This window comes from Antechinus flavipes, chromosome 1 (genome assembly GCF_016432865.1).
Source record: "Antechinus flavipes isolate AdamAnt ecotype Samford, QLD, Australia chromosome 1, AdamAnt_v2, whole genome shotgun sequence".
Classification (NCBI taxonomy): domain Eukaryota; kingdom Metazoa; phylum Chordata; class Mammalia; order Dasyuromorphia; family Dasyuridae; genus Antechinus; species Antechinus flavipes.
This window is the reverse complement of record NC_067398.1, coordinates 341,572,066-341,588,730: the sequence shown is the minus strand read 5'-3', so window position 1 is coordinate 341,588,730 and position 16,665 is coordinate 341,572,066. Positions and strand designations below refer to the sequence as shown.

Genomic DNA, 16,665 nt, shown 5'->3' with positions numbered 1-16,665 from the left:
AGAAAACCCATAATCCCATTCTCTCAGAAGAGTCATATATAAGCCCAGTCAAGGGAGTTCAGCTGAATTAGATTGGAGAGGAGCACTCTGGTGCAGACACAGAGCACTCTGGGAGATTGAGAGCCAGAAGCTCTCTCTCAGAGGCAAGACAGATTCAACTTGGTGCTGGCTCTAGAGGCTGAAGAAAACAGAAGCAGAAGCAAAGAACAAAGCTGCAAGAGCTCTTGCAACCAAGCAGAGAGATAGGCCTCAACTAACCAGGCTATTTTGGAAGGAGAAAATAAACGTTTGCATTTTTACCAGCTGGCTGCATTTTGGGTGATTATTACTCTTAATCAAAACTAAGGCTGCCTCCAGAAAACCTCCCTGGGAAACCATCTCTCAAAGAGAACCTTTATATAATTTTAAAGAAGAAAAACACCACACATGATGAATAATTAGTCAATTTAATTTGAATATGATAATATGGATAATTTTGATGGGAGTTTTTCAGGCCAGTTGCTTAGAATAATAACAACTCTTGTTAGCTAATCAAATTAATTTGTTCTCTTTTTAAATTCTTTCATTGTCCTTTCTCATTTTCTTTGACTAACATTCAGTATAGATGTCAATCAGCTCTTTTATCTCTAAACACAGGTACTTGTAGCTAAGTAACATCTATAAAGAAGGTTTTATTTTTTTTTCTTTTTTCAATGAGGAGAGAGAGAAAGCATTTTCATTGATTGAAAAAAATAAAATTTTATTAGAATTTTCAAAAAATAATATTTGGAAACTGAAAAAAAGTAGTATCCATGAGGAACAGTGAGTCCCTCTGGTGGACTGAAGACGACACAGGCAGAGAAAAAGGAAAGCCAGGAAAGAAAAAAGATAGGGAGAGCAAAGAGAAGCAGGATGAAGAAAGTATAAAGACAAAAGAAAGATAAACACTGGTTGGTTGTACATATGTTAGTAAAATACCACCAACAGCTTTTGGCAATAGTCTCAGAAGTGACTGGAAATAGCAAAATTCTTTCATTAAACAATCATTAGAACAGGTATAAAACAACAGCATTCTGACTGAACCTTCCTAGTTTAAAAAAAAAATCTAAAGCACAAATGTGCTACAGATCTTCATTATGGAGTTGCTGAGCTTAACAACTTTTGCAATTAAGTGCTGAGTGATATGAAGACATCATATACCATGGAAACTCCCAGAAGGAATTCTGTAGGAGGTAGGCTTGGATGAGAATTGGAGAGGCTTTGAGGAAGACAGCTTTTCATACTGAGGGTAAAGCTTATGAAAAACACTGACAAAATAAGTAACAATTTCTGTGATTCCATTGTGTGGGAAAATGAGACTGATCTATCTAGAATAAAGTTGGAAAAATCAAGTTCTATAGGGCCAGTTATGAAAATCAAACCTCCCTAAAACAATTTAAAATAAAAAACAAACCTGGGAAGAGTTGGAAATCAATACAAGTTGAGCTTTAGTGGAGGGAGTGTTCAATGTAACTGAATTTTTCTTCTATCTTCTGAATGATATGAAAGAGAATTAGAACTGGAGTTTTCAAGCTGATACTGTGCCACAGGTGATAATTGTGAAATGGACAATGGACTTGTAAAATAATTTTAATCATCTTATGAGAATCTTAGTACTATAGTAATGATATTGCAGATACAGGCAAGTGGATTTTTATTGATATCTTTAATTTTTTTATTACATTCCTTTCCAAATATATCTTCCCCATTCCTTCCTCTACCCATGTCATCCCTTGTAATAAAGATTGGAAAAAAAGAGACTAGCCAACACAACACTTGTGTCTGAAACTATGTTAGAATTCTACATGCAGCGCCCTTACTTCTGAAGTGAAGAGAGAGAAGTGCATTTTCTCAACCCTTCTCTGGGGCATAAAATGGCTATTGTATTTATACAGCAACTTGTATACATAATATTTTATATGGAATAGGAGAAATATCAAATTGAAAGAGCTGTATAGTGAATAAAGTAACTAGCCTCTAATTTATTTTGTAACTCTGCTTTGTCACATTTATCACATATAATCCTGGTTATAAGGTTACAGAAAAATGTCCTCATAACTAAGTAATACTAGCATTATCCAAATTCTGGAAATGCAAAAACAGATTTAACTTAAATTAAGTGACTTCCTAGAGTCTCTGATAAGACTCAAATCCAGATCTGCTGGCTTTAGTTCTTAGTTCAGTTTGGGTTGACCACCAAAATCAATGAATGTTTTACTACTTCATGAATATGCACCATATTACACTGTATTTTTTCCTCCACAAATGAATACCACTTATTTGGCCCTTAAGTTGTTTTCAGCTACAGACTAACCAGTGAATGATTCTCCTAAGTAAAGCAATTTGGAGATATAACTAAAATTTGATCTATTTTTTAGACTTTGCTTAATATCCCTTTTCCTTTTCCTATCCCATAACCTACAGGGTCATAGATTCAGAGTTAAAAGGGTCTAAAAAGATTCTCTTTTTATATTTTATAGATCCTTTTACATTATTTTACAGATGAGAAAACTGAGGACCCAGAAAGGTTATACAACATGCCTAAAGTTACATAGTAACATTCTTTCTGCTGTGCCACACTTACTATATGATGGCTACCTTTCTTTGGGTTTGATTTCTGGATTATGACAGTCACTCTTTTTTTTTTCCTTCTTCTCTCCCATTTCTGTTAATGTAGCCTTCCTATGATGAAATTCTTGTATACTGTGTTTCTAGCTATAAAATTGGCCAAATATTATAGTTATATTGGCCATATTAGCATCATATTCTATTGTATCACATTTTGAATGGGACACAGAGAAAACAGATTCCAAAAGAGAATAATCAAAACAATAATGGATTTTAATATGCAAGAAAATTGTACTGCAAATTAAGAATCAAGTTCGATTGCAATTATGTACGTAAAATTTTTTGAAAATGTTAAATAAACAGGTTAATGTGAAGTATCATTTTGAGATCAGATTGGAAATGTTTCCCTCTATAAAATGCTGACATTTTCTCCTTTTTTTTGTTGTTAAAGTTCTTGCTACTGAAACTAAAATATTAGAAGTTACATAATGTGAAATACTATTGAAAGGTATTTATTGATTTTTGGATTGTCTGATTTGAGTGTTTCTTTGTCCCATGAAAAAGTTGTACTTCCTGCTAAAATAAATTAGATTGAGTTTTAAGTATCTTTTTCTGCCTTTAAAATATGCATATATATGTTAAATATATTATTATATTATATATTATGTTATAATGCACATATATGCATTATAAATTCATTTTGGTTATAATGCCATAAAAAGGAAGAGACTAATTATATCTGTTGTTTATTTAAAATATTTTATTCCTGATATCTATAGCATAGGTAAAGGATAAATAAAAGCCATAAACTTAAAAAAATAAAATAAAATAAAAAAATTAAATCAGCCAAATAGTAGTTAGGATTGAATATATCAAGAAATATATAACTTTTTTTTTTCCTGAAGCATTTTGGGTTGTGACTTGTCCAGGGTCACACAGCTAGGAAATGCTAAGTGTCTGAGGCCAGAGTTGAACTCAGGTCCTCACGACTGCAGGGCTGTTACTCTATCCATGGCACTCTATCTGAAAAAGATCAGAATGGAGCAATATTGATTTTAGAGGTCATCTAACCTCTACTTTATAAAAAAAAAAAGTACAGTCATAGGAACTCACTACCTCAAAGGCAAAAACTCTTCTAGTTTCAATCAACTTTACTTGTTTTTGGATTTTCTTTGTATTGTCATGACTGCATCCCTGTAACATTAATCCCAATTAGGACCAATGGAGCCATGCTGAGTTAAGTGTCCTGCTTTTCTATTCAGCTCAATTCAAAAAAGCATTTAGGTGCCTGAAACAACAGATACACAGATAAGTAAGCAGAAATATGTGAAAAACCACTCTTAAATTTTTTCCAGGAGGGAATAAAGAGAGGGGGTAGGTCAGAAATGCTAATAATTGGGGGAAATCAAGAAAGAATCTTGTGGAAGAGGTGGCTTGAGCTGAGATTCATAAGCAGCTGAGGATTCCAAAAAAATGAAGATAAAAAAGTAGAACAATCCAGACATGGGAGGCAACCTTTGCAAAGGGACAGACAGGAGAAGTGAACTGTCCTATCTGGGCCTTACCAGTGAGGCCAGATTGACAAGAACATAGAGTAAGTAGGGGGATAATAGGAAATAAGTTAGGAATAATAAATTGGAGCTTGATTATGAAGGGCCTTAAGCGAGTTTGTATTCCATTAGGAACCAGCTGAAGATTTTTGAGCAAGGAATGACATGGTCCTATCTGTGCTGTAAAACATCAATCTGGCAGTTGTGCAGAGTGTGGAGATTTGAGGTAGTAAGGTATCTAGAAATTCTGGTGAAGAGTGGCAAGGACCTGACTTAGGATGGTTTCTGTCTAAGTAGAGAGAAGGGAACAGATGCAAGAAATGTTGTAGAGATAAAATTAAAACAACTTGGCAATTGATTGGTTGGAGAAAGGGAGAGGGAAAATTTTTGAATAGCCTAATAAAAAACATACTTCCTATATGATCTTTTTTCCCCTGTCTTTATGATTTTGAACACTTGATCTTTCTGAGTCTCAATGTTCTCATCTGTAAATTGATTGTGCACAGAACTAGACAGCCTCTAAAGATTCTATGATCCTATGAACTTCCAGCTCCTTACATGTCCCTCTTAAAATGTGGTATCCATAAGAAAGTGCAACTCCAGATAGGCAGAATAGAACAGAACTATTATTTCCCTTGTTCCAAATATTAGGCTTATATTAATTAAAATCAACATAATATTGCTTTTCATCTGTGTGGTGGTATTATATTGGGAGTGTGTGTACAGTAATCATTGAACATTATTGACTCATATTTATTAATTCATCCTGAGATTCCAATAAAATTAAATTTCCAAGTCTTTTTCAAATGAAATACTTCCTCCCCCCCCATATATGCTCCATCCTGTATTTTTACACTACAAAATGTGCGTCTTCCTTCATGATTCAGCTCATTCATTATTCCAACCTATTGAGATTTTTTGGATCCCTAATTTTGTCATGCAAAATATTAGCTATCCTTTCTACCTACAGTCATTTGCAAATTTGCCAAGCATTATATCTTTAACTTAGTCCAAGTCAGTGAAAAGAACAAGGTCAAGTACAAAAACCTCTGAGACTCCACTGGACACCTCTCTTCAGGTTGATCAATCTATTAATCATCTTTCTGAGAATCTAGCCATTCAGCCGATTCTCAATCTGCCTAACTCTACACTCTTCTTATGCACAAAGATGTGCTGAGAAACATCTCAGATGCCTTACTGATGATATCCAAAGATTTTCTACTTATAGCATTGCTTTAATCTAATATTAGGTCTAGTTATTCTGAAAGAAAAAAGATGAAATTTTTATTGTGACATGACTTTTTCATTGACCAGTAGAAAGACTGGTGCATTTTTAGGCACAAAACCAGAGTTTGGATCTTGTGCTTGGACAATTGAATTCATCTCCCTGCTTCTCATTTTCCTTATCTGTAACAACATGAAGGGGATTAGACTAGATGACCTTTCATGTGTCTTCCATCTCTAGCTGTATGATCCTGTGATCTGGCAGGCTCCTAATAAGCTGTGCTGCCACTAACTTGTAACCAAATCTCTTTCAGTGTGTTTAGAAACTATACATTTAATAAGCCATTCTAGTCTTTATGGAGAGATTAATGATAAGATTGATATTAATCAGAAATGAGAATTTTCAAGAATTTAATATTACCCTCTATGTGGGTGAACTGCCCATTTAGCAAAGGAAAAAAATAGCTTATGGCTATTTTTGCATCTGATAAAATAAGATTCAGTCAATCACTGTTCCTTGACTGCTAAAACTCTAGAGACATGACTTTCTACCAAAATTTAAAACCAATTAAAGTCTATATTATTTCTTGAATATTAATTTCTTATTATTGTTATAATTAGTTCAAACAAAAATATCAAGTTGCATGAAAGCCTCTTTTCTAACATGAACTTTCTAGAAGACAAAATTATGTGAAAAAAAGTCATTTTAAAAGTTGTCTGCTTATTTAAAAGAATTTCATTCATTTGAAATTAATCAGATTGAAATTTTCTTTGAAAATCTTATGGTAATTAATTCATATTCAAAATACTATTGAACTCTTAAGTACATAGTATCATATATAGTCACTGCTTTTAAAGAGTTTATTAAATTAGTTGGGGAAAACATACATGAAAAATAATACTAGAGAATATGTAAAACATTCCTTACGTATCTTGAAGTTTAAAAGCATGAGTATATTTGTCTGGTTTGTAATAATTGCTCTCTACATACATTGTTTTCAAAAGAATTTTATATCTGTAATTCCCTTACAATGCAACCTAAATTAAACTAAACAAAAAAATGGAAAACTGAACAGAGAACTTAGGTTTCACACTGTCCTATATAATAATTTTTAAAAAGACATAATTAGTAAAAAGCCCTGACACCAAAATGTTACCTAGTGTCTGGATGAGCAGGTAGGGTATGATAACTTTAAAATATAATAGTCATATATGTGATGTATTTCCTTTAAAATGTTATTGTATTATATACAATATATAATTGAAAAAGGTCTAAAAACATGGTATTTTAAGTCACTACATGAGCTTCACATTTCCTTTTTGAAGTATATTTATAAATAGAATGGATGGAGAAAATCTGAAACTTTAAAATTTCACTCAACATTTTAGAATTTTGATTTTTAAAAACAATCCCTGTTATAAGAATATTTAATCAAACTTTGATGAATCACACTCACAGTATTTATAAATCCTAAGAGTGACAGAAAGATAACTTTAGTTAATTAAAAATTATGAGTAAGGTTACTAATAGACCTTTTGACTTATGTATATTCAAAATACTTTATATACTTTTAAATTATAAAGTCTCAAAAATGGGGAAAAAACATACAGAAGTTATTTGCTGTATAATCCATAACCAAGTATCAATTATTTAGGAGCAAAGCTAAGTATCCTGTTGTTTTAACTTCAAAGCAATATTGATTCTCTAAGCTCTGTTGCCTCTCCTATCAGTTATTCATGTTATCCTGGTCCTGTTCAGCCACGTGAGTCCAAAATTCAGTCCTTGCTAGTATCTTTTCTGTTTCTTTTATATCTCACATGTTCTGTAGAGACCTTATAAATCATGGAAAACAAATTAATTGAATTTTTTAAAATATATACTATTTTTAAAATTTTTACTTCTCTTATTAAAATATTGAAAATTTTTGATCTAACTTCTGACCTTTTTAACCAGAAAAAAAAAGATTTTTTTTCCTCCTTGATTCTGTGTTTTATATCTTTATTAGGGTGTTTTATATCTTTAATCCCAAAATTAAGTCTACAGCCCAGTAAAAGGAAAAAAACAAAACACCTAAATTTATCATATCTTTTCTTCCTTTTTTTTATTCTTAAAGCTCATTACTTGCATAAAATACCTTGGAGATGAAACAAGTATAGGGGGAATTGGCCAGAAGGGTTAATATCTCTATTAATGGTTTTACTATTTGGCTGAGTTTCCTCCAAAAGAGTGAAGTACTTCCCCTTGCTATGTATATAGATGATCATCAGGCACATTCCGTAGCAGAGACTTTTACTCAGTTGCACTACCTGATGGCCAGAGGCTGTATCAACAACTGAGCATTTCACTTTGGCCACCCACCATGAACTGCTCTATTCCATTAGGGAGAAAAAGCTGCAAAAGTGAACAGAAGACTTACGTTTGACCGTACTTCGTGATTCCTGGAATCCTGCTGAATCGGACCCCCAGCTCAAAGCTTCACATTCTCGCTCTTCCCCTTGCCCACTTCGAGTTCCACTGCCTGCCCCTCCTTTCCCCTTTTCAGCCAGCCAGCATATCTTCCACAGTCCCACACTTCGCTTGCGCCCATCCTCCAGCGTCTGGTACACCCAGTTGGGAGTAAAGGCTGCTGCATTATTGAGAATTAGTGAGAGCAGGGCCACTAACACAGCCGTGGCCACCAGTTTCTGGACAGTCATATCTGACTGTCAGTTACTATCGGTCTATTTGTAGAAGAACCAAGGATTCGGCCAGATGTGGCACATTGAAAAAGAACTGGAAATGAAAAGGCCTCCAAAGAGTGCTAGGGGTGGCTAGAGAACATCACCGTTCATTCTCAAAGTCAGCTTCCAAGTCAGCTCCCACCAGGCAAATGAGCCCAATCTGAGGTAGATGGGGATATTCCATAGAAGAAGTCCAAGGTGTAGCACCGTCCTGGTGACCCTGCCTTATCCTCCTGCCTGCACTTTGAGCAGTGCCAGACCTGTGCTGAACCAGGCTGCAGAAAGGCCCATCCCTTGAAGACCAATGTGCCCCCACAACGGATCCAGAATCTTGAGTTTGTGATCTTCCTAAGGAGGAAAGAGTATCAAATATTTGTTAGCTTAATGTCTCCGTCTTCCATGGTGCCGCAAATGCAGGAAATAGAGAATCTCTTCAAAGGCAGAGGAGCAGTTTGGAAAGCCCTTTTCCAATACTACACGACCCTGATCCACTTTAAACCAGTAAACAGAACCGACCGTTCTGCACACACCCCACAGCAGGAGTGTGATGAAGAAAGGACATGGGCTTTGAGTGGCTAATGTTCTCACTGCCCGGGCTTCTTGCCCAGTGTCCCAGCAGCCAGGAGCAGATACTAAAAAGTAGGGATTTGGCTGCAGGGAAGTGTGCATATGATCTTTTCCCCCTGTCTTTCAGCAAAAAGGAAATGGTTGTTTTTGAGGCTGTTTTTGGTGAGCTGGAGGGCGTAGCCAATTGCAACAAACAGAGGCACTGCCACAGCAGCCAGACACTAACAGGATGTGTTTCCTGAAAGGAAAGGACTGGGGAGACTTCTAAAGTCTTACTCCCAAATCCACCTCCTTTCACTGCTCCCTCTCCACACCTTCCTTTCCAAAAAGGAAAGGCCAGTGATGATATGGAACAAAACAGCCTGATTCATTTTTTCTTGAAATTTATCAATCCAGTCTCCAATTACTGGATTGGTACCAAAGACATGTGTTAACTCTTCATTCAACAATAAGACTCCCAGAGACTTGAACACAGCAATTGATATCTTAAGAAAGCCGGAGAATTGCTTCAGCCCAATATCCTATTTGCCATCTGTTCCAGCTTTATTATTCATTCCTCTAGCACACAGACTATCACTGCTACTGCACACTAATGCTTACTATGACACATAAATATTGTCACCCTTGCCAAGAGGAAATGACTATGTATGTCATTTTCCTCCCAGATCCTATGCTTCCTTAAGGCAGGTGTACAAAACATTGTGCTGTGAATAAGATACTTTTGGAGCTTTACAAGACTGAACTATCTTCATTCCTGGTTGTCTTACTCTGTGGCCCACTTACCCACATGGCCACAAGTTAAATAATGTGAAGTTCAGTGCTGAATGAAAAACAGTAAATGAATAAATCAGTAACTAGAAATAAATAAATCTTATTAATGGAACAATTAGGCCCAAAGTATATGATGATAATAACATTGATAGGAAAAATAATCCTTCAAATCATATATAACAATAATAAAGATGGCAGTTGCCTATTTTATGTAGCATTTTCTTTATGAAGTGCTTCATTTAGAAGGCATTCAACAAAAGTCCAAGTGCTGTTGAACCAGATTTAAATTTAATTTGGAAATGTTTAACAAACTAAGAAAAATTCAATACAATATAGATAGATGAATTTGTGGTTTTCCAAGTGAATAAGCTGCTTTCAGGGATATGTTTCAATTTGAGTTTTTACACCCCTGCTTTTAATTTTCTATTTGTTCCTTCCAACAGTTTTGTTTGGCAGCCGAAAAAAATGTCAGAGAGAAGTCAACTGATTTGCTCAACATTGTTCAGTTATGACAATACTAGGACAGAACCTGTATCTCTTCCCAATACCAGTTCTTTTCCCATTAGACTGCATTTCCTATCAAAGCATAAGTTTTGGTAACATCATGACCCTTATCATAAGGAATAATACCATCAGCAGAGATTTTCAAGCCTGACAATATAACTAGTTCTGGATGACTTTTCATTGATGATAGAAATGATAATGGGATAGAGTCTACCTCCCAGACTCAAATAAGAATTATTCCTTCTATCCACAAAATTTTAAACATTTCATAGACTCAGATCTCATGTCAGATCAATAACAGTAGTAAATATTCATTTAATTGAAGTGAAATTTTTTTAAAGTATATTTCAAATTTATAGCATGACAAAATTAATTATAAGGGATCTCAGACCTCATCTAGTCCAACCTGAAACTGAGTAGGAATTTCTTCTCTTTGTTCCCAATAAACAATCTTCTAGCCTCTCCTGGAAGATCTCTAGTGATAGGAAACTCACTATTTCCTGCTGCAGCCCCTTTTTCTCTCGGATGGTTCTAATTATTGGGAAGTCTTTCCCTATTATTGAGTTGAAATCTACTTTCTACCTATCTAGTACTCTTATTTCTAATTGCTGGAGCAAAAAAACCAAGTCCCATCCTTCTTCAATATGACTGTCCTTCTATACACATACATACATATGCATTCACATGTAAGTTTATTCATGTATATGTATACACATACACATACACATATATAATCTCCCAGGCCTAATTTCTCTCTTACTTTACATTTCAAATCCCTCCTCTCCATTCAACCCTGGCCACCATGATAATTTATATTTTCATTTACCTGAAATCTCTCCTCCAGTCTGTCTCCAGGCTCCAGACTGGGTTTCCTAAAGCATAGGACTGATCATATTACTTTCTTACACAATAAACTTCAATGGCTCCTAACTGACTTTGGAGTATATTAGAAACTCTTGCTTAGCTTTTAAAACCCTTCACAATATGGCCCCAACCTACTTCTCCAACCTCATTATACATTAGTCATTCTACATGGCCTACCTAAACTGTTTGTGGTCCTCACATGGGTCATTCCATCTCTCCTCTCTGTACTTTGCTCTGTCTATCCTCTAGACCTGAAATATACGCCTCTCTTCACCTTTAACTCTAGAGTACTTTCTTTCCTTCAAGTACCAATGTGGTTGCTACTTTTTTACATGGAATTCTTTCTGATTACCTCCCCAACTCCAGCTGCTAGAATACATTTCTAAAACTACTTTATTTATTTACATATGTGTGCATATATATAAACATATGCATATATATTTCTATAAACTTATGTATACTTATATATTTACATATTTTGTCTCCCATTTGAATATTAAGTTCTTTGAAGGAAGAATCTGTTTTGTATATGAATCCTTAATCCTCAGCCCTGTGATTGGGCATATAATAAGCACCTAGGTATGCTTATTGATTGATTGATTTAACCCAAGTATAGGACTTAACATTTCTACATTTGATTTAATTTTTTTTTAATTCAGCCCAATATTCTAATCTGTTGAGATCTTTTTGGATCTTAATTCTGTTATCCGATGTATCTCTTCAAAAATTGTTATCTACAAATGTGATGTACTATCTCTGCCTTCATCTAAGTGATTTTATAAAAACATTCAACAGAAAAGTGGAATGTATTTCTGGGGAACTTCACTAGAGGCCCATTCCCTGGGACATCTCTCTATTAATAACTCTTTATGGTAACTCTTTATGTGCAGCTTTTGAATAAAGTTCTAAAACTCAACTGTACCATTCATTCTATAGCTCTCTTTTCCTGAGACTTTGTGAAATGCCTAGGTGATTTCCAGATGCACCCTATCTATAGTACCTCCTTCTTTTGCCAATATAGTCATAAAATACATGTTAAAAAGAGTTAAACAATATTACCTAGGATTTGTAATACTACTTCTGTCAATTTGATGAAATCCATATTAAGCAGTATTTTGTATAACAACAAAAAAGATAAACTTATCAAGATAGTTCCAGAGTTATCACCCTGAAATGTCCACCTCTTTTATACCCTATTTAGGGGAAACTATGAAAAGAAGTCTTCAAATGCTGTTAAGAGATTTTAATTTAGAATTGGATTTTCCTGCCATTGCTAACTCTTTGGATATGACTAATTTCCAAGGGAAGCAAACACATACAAGCTTAAAAAATAAAAGTAAATATTCTGGATTTCCTTGGTAGCACCTGCATTTGTACCATTCCCTCATTTTCCATTCCTTACAGTTTCTCAGGAATGGTGGCAATGAAGAGGTGGGGCTGCTCATGTCTGTGCCTGTAGAGCCCAGCCCAAGGTTCATTTGTTTAGACTAAGTAACTATTTCAACCCTGAAACAGATGAGATTTTCCATAGTTCAGAGGCAAACATTTGCTCACCCTATTTTCCCTGGGGGCACTAACTATTCCTGGAGAATTCTCTTTTAGCAGATGGCAAGCTTGCTTTACCTCCTCAACTAAGATTTGTCTGCACCATTAGAATGAGTTATTTGCAGCAGGGTTGGGGCCTGTGAAGATTTGGAGGGAGATAATTTGAAGGAAAGAGGGAATGTATGGTAATAGAGTGGTATGAACTTTCCAGGAAATAAATGAGAAAAGCTCTAGGCTACAGACTCTTTGTCATAGATTAAAAAAAAAAAAAATCATCTCTATCCTAAATTCCAAAGCAAAAGAAGTCAGCCTTCATTGAGCCATAGGCACCCTATAAGAATAGGAGGGAGGAGCCATTGGAAAATTTTAGATTTGGTTGGTAGGTTCTGATTCACAGGGAGTGATTACTGATTTGAAATGAGTCTTCCCCTTGGGAAATGAAAGTAATCAAATCAGATTCATTAAGCACACATCTCCACAATAAAACTCTAAAAGCATCTCAACAATTATGTATAGACTACCTCTAGGTGGCCCCTACCTTAAGTGTTGCCAAAATGAATTGATGCATCAAGCATCTGTTAACATATTGCACTTGAAATATATAAAGACATCACTTTACAAGGAAGAGAATTACTCAGTTAGAACTGCTAATAATTCTTTGAAACTTTTTCTGGTCTGTTATGCCCTTAAGAGGCATAAATAAATTTTAAAAATTTAATACAAATTCATGAACTGAAGGTTTAGCACAAAACTTAAGTCTAAGAATACATGTTCCTTTCTTACAGGAAGAGGACAAATTAATTTTTATTTTTGAATGGTTGAAGCTGAAGACAAAAACAGATCTTACTTTTTCCTTAACCTGAGACCATCATGTAGTATTCCATCTATAGCACTTAACATTATTAATAATAATATTAATATTAATATTAATAGCACAATTGGAACAGAATAGTTTTTAAGGGAAAGAAGAATGAAAAGGTTGTTAACAATTTATGTAGTCTTACGGTCAAACAGTCCTACAAGTCACACTTTGCCTTGGGAGAGAGAGCCTCTGTGACTTACTAATGTATTCCACACAAGATTCACATGTATTCCTTTTCGAAAGATTCACATCCATTTTAGGGCTTTAATTCTCTCTTGCCCCATCTGCTTTTTATTAGATTCTCTATTCAGATTTGATGAAGTGCAGCTGTAAGTTCTTTTTCCAAGTAAAAGCACAGAGAACAGGAAATTCTCCAGAGTTGGATGGAGGCAGGAGCTGCTAACTCTCAGAATGCAATGCATTCTGGAATCTGCTACAACAAGCAAAAAGCTTAGGGTTTCCTGGTCCCTTATAATTTTTAGAGATTTCTCTGATGGTTTTGCTTTGTTGAAGTAAAGACAGGACTATTCTGTGGAGATGCCAACATAAGAATTATGTTGCAGCATGATATATCAAGTTGGGATTCAGCTCTTTTCCTTTTTCTTGCTTAGGTACTTACAGCAGATCTGAATTTCAAATGGCAACTTTTGAAAACAGATGATCATAATCCCCCTCCCCCCATCATCATAAGCCTCCAACCTATACTTAACATATCCCTTTTTCCTTGTACACACCATAAGGGAAGAAATGTTAAAGTGTGATTTTAGTCTTATTCTAGACTCTTTTCCTAGCATATGAATTTCTTGGGGATTTTCTAAGCATGAAGGCTTCTCCCTTCTCATCATAGGGGAAGTTATTAAATTATTGGAGATAAAAGCAGTGGTGATACAGTAAGAAGTGACTTTTGGGAAGAAGAGAGGTATGTGATGATTACCTATTGAAGTGTAGAAGTCTATACATTTGTGCATCCAGTATTTCTAAATGTTTGGCAATGAGAAATCCTTTCAAAAATAATAGTGATATCCCAAATCATTTGGTGGAAATAGTTTGAATTGTTATGATTATTATTATTATTGTGATGTTTTCTAGGAAAACAAATGGTTTCACTATAAATTTGAAACTTATGGCTGCCCTTAGATTGGTTCATTTCAGAGACCCATATTTAGGCAGAGAAGAGTGATCTAACTTTGAAGTTAACTGACCCCTTTTCAGAGTTTTCAAATTGAACTATACCAAAAAAAACCCAGAAATGATCCAAAAAACTCCCCCAAAACAAAGGGAAACCCTGAAAACATGTAAACCTAGTTTTATAATTGATCAAATTATTGTGGAGATATACCCTCCCCTCCCCCGCCCCCGTGAAGTTTTATCAGAATCCCAAGCTGTCTTATAAAAAGGCTTAAAAATTAATGCAAAACATTAGAAAAGTAATAAATTGCTCGCTAGATTCCAGTATTTGGCAACTTTTGAATAAGGGAACAGACCAACTATAAAATTGATTTCCCAAATGTAAGTGGAGAGAAGGGCCTTATACTTTAAAATTTTTTCTTTGTTTTTCTTCTGGGGGGGTTTTGGCCTGCTGTTTTTCATAATATTATTAATATGAAAATGTTTTACATTACTGCACATGTATAATGTATATCAAATTATCTGTCTTCTCAGTGAGGGAACAGAGAAGAGAAAAAAGGAAGAATTTGGAACAAAATTTTTTAAAATGAGAAGGGCCTCCTTTTTTTGTATATCTGTCACAAGATACTCTTAAGATTTTTGATTAACAAAAGAGTTGAAAAGTTTCCCACCAATAGCATCTATCTAATGATGTTAATTAGATATGAAGTTGAAACATGATTTAGAGAAGGATTATTCTAAATTACCAGATTTTATAAATTGACTCAATATCCCATTATTTATTAACATTTCAGTAAAATGTCTCTGCTAGATTCTTTAATAGAAATGGAAAACAAGCTTTGATTTTCTATCCATTTTATAAAGATGGAAATTGAAAAGGCACAGAATCCCTTGCCCTGAGTAATGATTCTTGAGAGAAAGCAACTTCCTGAAGAATGTTATGTCTTTAGGATATTTTTTAATGCATGTAGTTTTGAGTCATTGAATGAGGTGATATAGTATAGTCAGTGAAGAGGTAGTATTAGAATCAGCAGGACCAGGATTCAAATCCCTCTCCAACCTCTCTTGACTCTGTGACACTGAACAAGTCACTTACCCTCTCCGTAGCACGGTAACTAAGACTAGAAACTGCAAAGTGATAAAAGATTTTCATTGACTGTAGTGTCCTACGCAGGAATTCCTTATATCAATAAAATCACCAGTGTTCCTTCCTTTTCCCCCCACCCCCAGAAAAATTCTGAACTATCTATCAACTCTCTCTAGAGGAATTTGGCCATGGTAGATAAAGCTCTAAATTGGAAATGTGAAAGACTTCTTCCCCTCTTTAAGACTTACTAGATTAGTGACCAAGCTCATTTAATCTCTTTGAGCCGCAGTTTACTCTTCTTCAAAATGGGGATAAATAAGAATAACTGCTGGCACTTATATTTTTATGTTTTTTGTTTTAATGTTCACAAAGCACTTTACAAATAGTATTTCATTTGATGCTCACACCAACGCTGGGAGGCAGATGCTATTAACATCCCCATTTTTACACAAGAGAAAACTTGATGTGAGAGAGGTTAAGTGACTTAGCCAGTCACACAGAGCATCTGAGGCTGGATTTGGACTCAGGTTCCTCCCCTCATCAAGTCTACTATTCTGTACACTATTTCACAGAGCTGCAGAAATGTGGTAAGTATCTTTTTGTAAAAGTCCATCATTATCAAGTATATTTGAATTATCCAATTAAGGGGCAAGGAATGAAATCAATCTGAATTAGATAAATTTAAAAAGATAATTATTCCTAGGGTAAGTTTCAATAGTATTAAAAAAAAAAAAAAAAAAAAGGAGAAACATTTAAGTGTTCCCAAATTTGTCCCAGTAGCCTACAAAGTCAAAGGAGGATCTCCTTAACATTTGTGAGAATACCCCAATGCTACTGAGAAGTTAAATTAAACCCACTTCCAAATCATTTACATTGACATTGGTATTATATTTCTCTAGTACAATCCTGACATATACTAGACAGTTTCCCTATTCTATTTCTATTTCATAAATTCACTTAACTTCATAAATTAACTTCATTCACTTAGCTTCATAAATTCATTTAACTTTAGAAAAAAGCTACAGAAATAAAGCAGTACTGTGGTGTAGAAACATAGATTTAAAAAAAGAATTATTTTTATTTCAAAATGGATCTTATTTCTTCCCAGCAGTAGAAACTTAGGGTATATTTTTACTTACTAAAATGCTTCAGTTTTCCTGCTCTTTTGCACAGTAACTATGACACTCAGGAAACTTGAAACTACATATTGCAAGAAAGGTATAAGTTACAAACACAAACAATATGAATTTGTACAT

General features: G+C 34.6%; 2 protein-coding genes across 4 annotated transcripts in view; one reads left to right on the top strand and one right to left on the bottom strand.

The window, feature by feature from the left end:
- The window catches only part of IFT140 (intraflagellar transport 140), a 192,759-nt gene that overhangs the window by 151,303 nt on the left and 24,791 nt on the right, over window positions 1-16,665 (top strand). The window lies entirely within an intron of this gene.
- TMEM204 (transmembrane protein 204) overlaps window positions 1-16,665 on the bottom strand; it is a 45,790-nt gene that overhangs the window by 28,454 nt on the left and 671 nt on the right. The window contains exon 2 of the mRNA XM_051969425.1: window positions 7,778-8,429. Coding sequence (XP_051825385.1) covers window positions 7,778-8,057 — 280 coding nt within the window. The 5' untranslated portion in view covers window positions 8,058-8,429. The remainder of the gene's footprint in view (window positions 1-7,777; window positions 8,430-16,665) is intronic.